The sequence below is a fragment of the Nuphar pumila genome, chromosome 3, assembly GCF_984573655.1.
Source record: "Nuphar pumila chromosome 3, dmNupPumi1.hap1.1, whole genome shotgun sequence".
NCBI lineage: Eukaryota > Viridiplantae > Streptophyta > Magnoliopsida > Nymphaeales > Nymphaeaceae > Nuphar > Nuphar pumila.
In genome coordinates this window covers 29,705,044-29,714,941 of record NC_143251.1, presented here as the reverse complement: position 1 = coordinate 29,714,941, position 9,898 = coordinate 29,705,044, and the positions used below count along the sequence as shown (strand labels likewise).

Genomic DNA, 9,898 nt, shown 5'->3' with positions numbered 1-9,898 from the left:
CAAATTTCACTCGAATTTAAAGGTTAAAAACAATTAATTTCACAAATTTTACTTAACATATTCAAATCTTGTCAGTGGGCTCAGTACCAAGTCCATACCCATGTTGACGTCATCTCATATTTGAATATTTTCTATGATTTTATCAAATTAAATATAAATATTTAATTAAAAATTATATTTTTAGGCTTAAAAATCATGAAAAATTACGAGATATTACACTACTCAACCACGTCTCATTAGTGTAAAAACATAAAACTATTCTACTGCATAACAAATGCTCATATAGCAGTAGAAATATTCATAATCATTAAAATTTTTGTTACATAACTCGTCATACAACTGAGATGCTTCCACTTCAGTGGTTTTTAATTGTTCTTCATTGTATGAGAATTCATTGAACGAGAATATTTTCAACTACGTCTCATTAATGTAAAAACATAAAACAGTTCTATTGTCCAATAAATGCTTATATAACTTATGCAACTATACCAAGGGTTTGACTTCTTAATTGCCATTTGTGTAATGTTTTCAACTGCCATTATTTGTCCAATGTCATGAGTGTCTTGGTCATCTCTTATTGTTCTTGAGTATGACTTAGCAGACATTGTATAGTTATCATCATCGATATTGTTTGATTCTCTATTGTCTACGTCATCATTGCTAATTGATTGTTTGATTGCATAAACTAAAACAAAATTCATCGTATATATCAATTTTTTTGTTTTCATGCATGCAACAATCCTGTATTTTCAACTTTTAAGATTAACCATAAAAATATAGCATTCACTATCATACATACATCTCAAGCATAAATTACAAAGTCCAACAACTTGTACCTAGCTTTGTCATCTGCCCTGAAAGGCTGGATGTCGTCCACACCACTGTGACCAATCATTGGCACTAATTTGACTCACGTGATTCAACATCAATTGTTTGTGAAAGTTTTTTATTGCCTACACGTCAAAAATCTATATCCCTAATTGGTTCAACCAACTGCATGCCCTCCACATGCCTAAGCTCAATGTTTGGGACATCAATATTGTTCACTATTTGGGACAATTGGATGTTTGCCAAAGAACTGAGCTCGATCGATGGTGCTTAAAATAGATGGATATTTTTCAAAAGATTCTCATAATTTCATTCGCAAGCAACAACTTTTTTTGGCTTTGCAAGCCACTAAGTAAACACCACCACTAAAGAACATTGATTCTACATCATCGTCCAACACATCCATCCATATATGTTGGCTATCTAGGTTTGAAGAAAAACTATCCGCATATTCAGTTTTACGAGACATCAAAACCATAATTTTCTTATAGCTATTATTTTTTAGACCATTATAGATGTCCAAGTAAGGTGATCAATGCTATGGTAGTATAATCTAACCCTTCCAAAAGTCATCATTAAGTACCTACCACAACCACATGACATATTATACATCTATTGAAAATAGCATGTAAGAAAAAATCATTCATATAGACTTCATACATTAAATTAAATAACTACCTACAACAACTCTTAAAACCTCTATAAACCCTAGCCCCATTACACCAATAAAAAAATATTGAATATTAACTAAAGGACGAGTAAACAAACATAAATCATCTACAACATAAGCAAAAATATATATATAGACTTCATACATTAAATCAAATAACTACCTACAACAACTCTTAAAACCTCTATTCAATGCTTGTGCACTTGTGCATAGTAAACTCTAGCCCCATTACACCAATAAAAAAATATTGAATATTAACTAAAGGACAAGTAAACAAACATAAATAATCTACAACATAAGCAAATATATATATATATATATATATATAATCATAAATGATAAATCTAGTAGCAAATATTAAATCAAACACAAGAAAACGTATCAAAACATATAAAACTAAACATAAATATACATAGGGCTATTAAATGTTCACCTTTCGACCTAACCTGAGAAGTCAATACAAAGGATACCGAAACCTCATCGAAATGCAGCAAAAACATTTCACAAGAATCACCGAAAGGAGAGAAAAAAATTGTTAAGGGTTTCAGAGAAAAAAAGTTAGCGTTCTTCCAAAAACAAATGAGAAAAAAAATTAAACAAAAGCAACTTTACATGATTCAACACACATGCGAATGTAAGAAAATTCGCGTGCTAAAAATATTTGTGGATCTACTTGAATTGCTTAATGAAAATCTACACATTTCTAAATTGAACTTCGTACTATACATGCAAAGTTAGTTTGCGATGCTTCAAACAAAAAGTTCACATATATGGGTAATGTGAACTTTGTACTATATATATATATGAGTTTAGTATAATATTTGCAAAGTTATAATATACCAACATAAGGTGAGGACTATATCTAGCGAATTTCATGTTATATATGCAAATTTAATATAATATTTGTGATGTCTTGAGGTTTCAGTTTAATAGGAGGTTCGTAATTTTGGTTATGCAAACTTCATGAGGTCCGCAAAAAAAAACACACATAAATCTATATTTGAGTGTTGGCGATAATCGATGAGCGAACCGATATATTGCACAAACCTCTAGAGGTCCGCTATGCAAAGGTTAAAATGATCCTTTTAAAGCCGAACATTTGCAATTTTGAACATCGGGATGGATTTTTAAAAAATTATAGGTTTTTTCAAGAAACACATCACTTTTGGACATACAGTACAATCATTTTTCGTTTAAGAAATCATCTTAATTACTTAAGAAACACATGCTAACTTACATAGAAGCACATTTTTATTACATTATAAAGGAGTATCAAGTTTGTTTCTACTAGAATTTTTGAATGCAAGGAAAAAAATTATTTATAGACATTTTTTATTTAAATTTTTAATACAAGTCCACTCTAAATTTATCAACCACCCCTGTATATCAGAAGAAAGTAGAATGGGATGAGAGAGATAGAGTAGAATGGCGAGTGCCTTGAAAAATAAGAAGAAAAATATATCAACCACTCTAAATTTCATTTGTTATATCAGTCATTTTAACATGAAATGCAAAAAAAATACAAGTCCCAAATAACTTTCTAGAATCCCATATCATATCCTTGATCCATGAATTTGCCTTGGAATTAAGCTAGAGCCTAATACCCAGACACCAAATAATAAATAATAAAAAAGTCCAAACAAATACTAAAATCATGAAGTTGGACATTATCCTATCTGTTCCCAACAATTTTCTATTATTTCCTACTATCACCATGACTTTGCAGCACAACAAATGAACAATAGTATAATAATTCCTCATGCCTATAAAAAGGCAAAACAAACGGAAGTATTCATTATAAACAAAGCAACCAATCATAAACAATGGGAACCAAAAGATGTTTTTCTTATTGAACAATTAAATATTTATTAAAATGGGAAGAATTCAGTGCAATAAACAAACTACTGGGTGATAAATACCACTCATCAAAGATAAAAAGAAACAACCAGAAAACAAAAGATTTGATTTACAAAGCAACACAAAAAAAGAAATGAAAAAAAGAGTGCGCTCACAACTCTTCTGTTTTCTTCCAACTCTTGGTGTGTAGCAGCAACATGCTCTAATTCTGAGAAAATTTTATGTGAGTACAACAATTCCAGTAGGAAATAAAGCTCTTACAACTTTGTGTGTTGTAACTAAAATTCACTGTGCTATGTCATCAGCATAACATCCAAATAACTGAAATGCTTTTGTAGGATAGATTATTGGAACCTTTGAACACTGAAATTCAAAACTGCTGTACTGAAGTAACAACAGCCATCAAGCATCTGCAGTCTTACAGCTAAAGCCATCAAGCCATCAGCTAAATCTATCTCAGATCTGTATTAGGATTAGGGTTTCTAGGATTTTCTTTAGGTTTGCTATATATATTTATTGTAAAGGAGGAGAAAGGAGCTTGATGATGAATTATGAGAGTTTTTTAGTGATTTTTCTTGCAATTTCTGTCATTCGTCATTCATTCTTGCTTTCGTAGATAATTAAAGTTTTAGCTAGGGTATTGAATTTGCGGGGCTCAGGGGTGATCCTCCTGTTCACTGCATCACTGAGGCAGTCTTAAACTAAACAGTTCAAGGATCAGCAATGCTGTCAAGGACCACAGTGAGACTGAAGGCACCATAAAACATGCAGAACAAAAAAGATGGCATTGGCTGGGCAACTAATAGAAACCCGTGGAATTCAGAAACAGGGCAGAACAGAGTACCTAGGCTGCTTGTCATACTAAACCAAGATGATGCATGAATTCCTCAGATTGATAGGAGAGGCTGATCCTGGAAGAGGAAACGAGGAAGCTTCTTCGCCAACTGAAAGTGTGCAACAACACAAGCATGAAAAGCTTGCTCTCGAGCTCCATATACCTGCAAGCAAAGAAACATGCCTACACACTACCACTCACACAAACCACCCAGACTCAAAGACATATACACACTCAAAATCCTTAAACAACATTACCAAGCCAAATAACACAGCCATTCTTGACATGGAAAGTATAGCCAGTATCATGCAATTCACAATGGCTGCAAATAAAAAGACACCCACAAGAATATTAGTACATCCCATTCTTAAGGATACAAATTTGGGTTGAAATGCGTCGAATACATATAACCATCTAAACCAAAGAAGATGCATGGTGATGTGTAAAAACCATCATCAAAACAAGTTACCAAACAATTGAAACCCAACCTAGTCAACGTCACTTGGATGACTCAATCAACCTGGTGATTTAGCACAAAGAAGAATCAGTACTCAGACATCCAATTGGAGCTGATAAATGGCTCCAACACCAGCGTCAGGCACTTAACCTCCTAAACTTATCAAATTCCTGAAAGCAATCTTAGTAATGTATGCAAACAACATCTAGTTCCAAGTACCTGAAAGCAAAAAGTGGAGAACAGGTGAATTTTTTTACACCCACTATTCTTAATTAATAATGCAGTCACTCAAATATCATATATCCAGTAATAATCATTAAATTCATAGCTTATACATAATCACCAACTTAAACATAGAAGAGGAACTTGCCAAAACTAAAAGAGGTCAGCAAAGGGAATCCTACAGCCTGCTACCACCTTTCCTTAAAACCATCCTTAAGGCATATGACAAAAATCATCAATAAGTTATAAATAACATGAAAATCAAAGAAAAGCTCCAAGAAAATAAAAATGGGAGTATATCATACCCTTCAAATCCATGTTATATGTGAAACTAACAAATAGAAAAATCCAACAAGAGAGAGAGAGAGAGAGAGAGAGAGAGAGAGAGAGAGAGAGAGAGACTTATTGAATCCACGAGTGGAGCCATTAAACTCCCATGGCTCATAAATCAGAAAAGAAAGAGCTCCAAAGAAAAAATACCATTTCATTTTCTTTCCCTTCTAGCCAGGGGAGAAAGAAATGTTCAACACCAATGATACTTTACAAGCACCCTTCATGCTTCACCATTTTCCAATAGAAATTGGGTGCTGGTTGCAAAACAGGAACCTTAATAAGCATACCCAAAGCAAGGAGAGAGAGAGAGAGAGGGTTGGTGATTCTTCATAATGCAGAGCTTGAGAGAGTTAAATACCCGCGAGCAGCAATATAAAAATCTTAATTTTTTTTTTGGAGAAATAGCCTAAATGTTCATTGGCTACATCATTGGAGAGAGAGAGAGAGATGAGGGTGTGGCATGGGTAAATTAAATGAGGGACCTCCTTGTTATTTCAATGCTTTTTCTTTTGTATCTCAAGTTTTGTTTTTTAACTTTTGTATTCGGCATACTGGTGTGTTGATTAGAATGCAAGTAAATAACTGAGGTAGAGATAGTTTAAAATTTCAACCTAAAATTTTGGGGCAAACATGACTTACATTTACTGGAAAAAAAACGTTGATAGATCAAGTTTGACTTGACTAAATTCTCCACCACTGAAAATAGTGTTCTTTTTTTTTTTTAATGTAATTCCCTTTCACCTTATGGTCTTGACCCTCCTTTAAGAGGGAGGTATCTTTTATTTCTTGTATGTTTGTTTGATCATTTTTTTTGTGTGTGTGAGGGGAGTGACAACTTAAATTTCGTTGTCATAACTCATCCATCTTTTTTTATCTTTCAAACTCGAGCGACGTAAAGCTTAGTGATGCCAATTCACAGTTGGGTAACTGGTTATCTCTTGGATTTATTCTTTGAGGACCTACTAAGGTTTAATTGAAGGAATCACAAGCCATCTTGGAAAAGTTCAAAGGCAGGTCTTTCTGATCATTCATGGAATCTTTTCTTGGTGATCCAGCACAGGTCATCTCAGATATGAAGACATTAAGGGATGAAACAATGGAATACGAAAGAAGAATACATGCAGATATTAAGAAAACACCATATACAATGGCTTCCAAAATTCATAGTATACATGCCAAACAAGTACGCACAAATGCTCATCATGAACTATTTTAAATTCAGTTATGGAAAATAATATATTTAAATGGGTGTGAATCCAAATTCTTTTGGGAAAAAATCAGAGAGAGGAAAAAGATCAAGATCCGAAACATGGCTTTTACCTCTTCTATGAAGACTCTGTCTACTTTGTAAGCTTCTTTGAAGCACGTTTTTTTTTTCTTTTTTTTGAGGAGAAAAGAAAATTTTCATTTACTTCAAATTGAAATGATAGGGCATATCTCGACTTTTTACAGATGAAGGTAACGAGCAATCACCCTTCCAAGTAGAAAACATAGAACAAAGTAACAGCGATCAGATGCTAGAGGACAGAACTATTGTCAGTAAGAAAAACCAAATCAATCCGCCCGAGTATGACCAAGCCTGGCCTTTCCAATCCAAGAAAAATCAGTTCCTTCCCAGACCATAGCAGCGCAAAAACGCATTCCTGACTGAATTCTGCAATGAAGGGCCATCTCACCAGAATACGAGTCTTTAAAAAATTTGACTGTTTCTTTGAAGCCACACCAGCCACCACACATCTTGCACCCACCATTTACATACCATTAACCATTTTTTTGATTTCCTGAAGTGGTCAGGGTCTATCAATATTTGTTGTGTTGGGGGCCTCACGTCGGACATGGAAGTTTGAGTCCAGCCAAGTGAGACTGAAAATTCCTTTGAAAGAAGGAGCATGTCCAGAATAAGTGCACCTCTGTTTCCTCCGTATGACAGCATATCACACAAACAATTAGTCAAGTGGAGACCCTTCAGTTGCAGATTGCAATTTGAACTATACTTAGCGATAGGAGCCATGAGAAAATCATTGTGCATGGTTATAGGCCCCAACCCCATGTAATGTCTTTGGAGAAAACCTGGACACTGGCTTCGAGCTTCTTGGCAGGGGCATCTTATGACTGCAAAAATTTGTACTAGTTGAAGCAATCCATATAGTGCACTGGGATAAAGTTCAGCAATTTGGCATTAAAAACAAAAATATTTGTGCATGAAACTGCTTTTCGAATGGATATTCTATTAGCAGCAATAAAAGCTGCAAGAGAGATTGAACCACTCACTAGCACACAAAGCGAACCATGTGTCTGGACTTCAGTTATTCCATTTCAGCCATCAGGAAGTTCTTGATTGCATTTATCTCCTGTATGGCTTAAAATGGTAATTTTCATACTCAGAACTAAATTTAACCGACTCTTGGTCAAGCCTTTTCTTCAATCTTCTCCAGGTCCTCAGCATATCTGACTGTATAAGTCCACGATAGAGTGTTTCAAATGTAACCTTCTGTGGAAGAAAACCCTTCTCTATCATCTCAACAAAAAATTGGCATGCATCTCTCCATTTCTTCTTTTCACACAAATTATGGATTAAGCATGTGTAAGAGTCTAAATCAGGTCCAACACCACTCTCCGTCATGCTAGCCCACAATTCACCAACAATTTCCATCCGACTTAACTTGGAAAACATTCCAATCAATATGTTGTAAGTATGAATGCTTGGTGAGCTCAAGGAGGTAGTATCCTTCATTTTTCTGTACAATCTCAACGCATTATCGACATCATTCCTCCCTCGATATTCCTTAAAGAAACAATTGTATGCTTCAGCTGCTGGACACACTCCATTTGAGATCATCTCATCGAGCAATTCTTCTGCATTACCAATTCTTCCAGAGGAACACAGACACTTAATAACTGAAGTATATGTAGCAACTGTGGGGCTGATCCCTTTCTCTTTCATCTCCCTTAATTTCAATAGCGAGAGATTTGGCTTATGCGCCCGGCTATAAACATGAAGAACAATAGAGTAGCTAGTAGCATCAGGCTCAATTCCTCTAATCTTCATCTGTTCAAATAGCATCTGGGCCTCCTCTATCGTTTTGTCGAAGAGAGGCTCAGGTTGTAATCTCGCCCTTCGACAAATCCCATTCAGCAGAACATTGTACGTTACCGCGTTAGGTTCAATCCCGCGATCGATCATTTCATTGAAGAACCTCTTTGCCATCTCTTGCTTGTTAAACTTGGACCATCCGTATACCAAAACCGTGTACAGCTTCGCATCAGGGTCGAACTGAAACTTCCGCTTATTGAAAACTTCTGTTGCTATCTTAACATGGCCATACTTGCACAATGTATCTAAAAGAAACACGAAATGGCAGCCATTGGTCTCGCTCTCAATAAACCCCTCCATATCATCAAAAGCCCGAATCGCTTGACGGGTGAAACCCGCCGCTATGTATCTCCTAATGAGGATGTAGAACGTCGTGTCCGTAGGCCGAATCTTTTGTTGGTCCATTTCTATAATCAATTGCCAAATGACATCGAATTGGCGAACCTTACCCAAGATATCAATCATGAGATTGTAGCAGTCGACATTGTGGCGATAATCCGCTTGTTGTTTGGCCCAAGAAAAGAACCCGAGAGCGATTTTCGACACGTTCTTCAGCCTCAGGAGAACTTGATGGACCAGAGAGGAGGACAACCGAATCCCATTCAGCTGAAGCGAAGCTTCCATTGTGTGATATGGGTTGTGGTGTTCGATCAAAATGCGAGATACCAACTCAACGTCTCTAGAAAATTGGAGAGACTTTGTGATCGCGGGAGGGTCCCCACCTTCTGAAAACCCTAGCGTCGTAGATAGCTCATTCGGGTTTGGAAAACCGGTGCAACATTGACGTGTTCCATGAGAAATAAGGGGATTCAACCCGCAATAGTGCGGATCCATAGAGAATCGGAAAGGGTAAGGGAGAAGACGGCATGCGTTATAATGAAACAAAGAGGAGAAGGAGGATGAAATGGGCATTACCGAGCTAGCGTTGCAGGACGGATTGGCGTGGTGGTGGTAGAAGAAGGGTGACTGAAATACTCCATTAATTCTTAGAATGAAACTCAGAGGTATTCTTCTCGACATTAAAGCCGTCCAATTTCAGAGAGAGAGAGAGAGAGAGAGAAAGCGCGACGGGCACGTCAGGGATGAAAACGGGGCTGTCTATAAAACTATCAAAAAACGCGATTAAGGGTTAATTCTTAATAAATCAACACATGTATAAGTGCCTTTCACTGGTAGTAAGGTCTTAGGTCTCGGTGACCCTACCCTGAGATTACCTGCTTCGCAAGGGAACTTCGTCGGTAAAAAAAACAACACATGGAACTCTTAGGCTCCGTTTTTTTATTTTTGAATTTATAACCGGAATAAACCGCACCCAGCATGAAGACTTGGTCCTCTGGTTCAGCCTGCCTGTAGTCGTAAAACTCTGATGATTGGACTCTTGCCCTCAGGCCTATACTACTCATTAGCTTGTACAGATAGGTGACGCCTATGAAAATCGAACCTTGACTGCCCGTCTAATAGCCAAGGCCCCACCCCACTAAGCTAACTCCCCGGCACTGTTTAAATCCATTTGGACGACAAGAGGCAAAACCAGGTTCTTAAAAACTAGCAGGGTTAAAAGATATAGTTGTGATGGTGATGAGATGAAGACACAAGATCAAA

At 36.3% G+C, this 9,898-nt stretch overlaps 1 protein-coding gene across 1 annotated transcript; it reads right to left on the bottom strand.

Annotated features, from left to right (window-relative positions):
• Positions 1-7,171: 7,171 nt before the first annotated feature.
• On the bottom strand, positions 7,172-9,368 carry LOC149842454 (pentatricopeptide repeat-containing protein At2g13420, mitochondrial-like). Its single transcript, XM_090001446.1, has 2 exons — positions 7,474-9,368; positions 7,172-7,355 (listed from the first exon to the last, which is right to left on the bottom strand). Exon 1 carries the CDS (start codon positions 9,314-9,316, stop codon positions 7,547-7,549), a length of 1,770 nt encoding a protein of 589 aa, XP_089857572.1. The 5' UTR covers positions 9,317-9,368; the 3' UTR covers positions 7,172-7,355; positions 7,474-7,546.
• Positions 9,369-9,898: the final 530 nt, after the last annotated feature.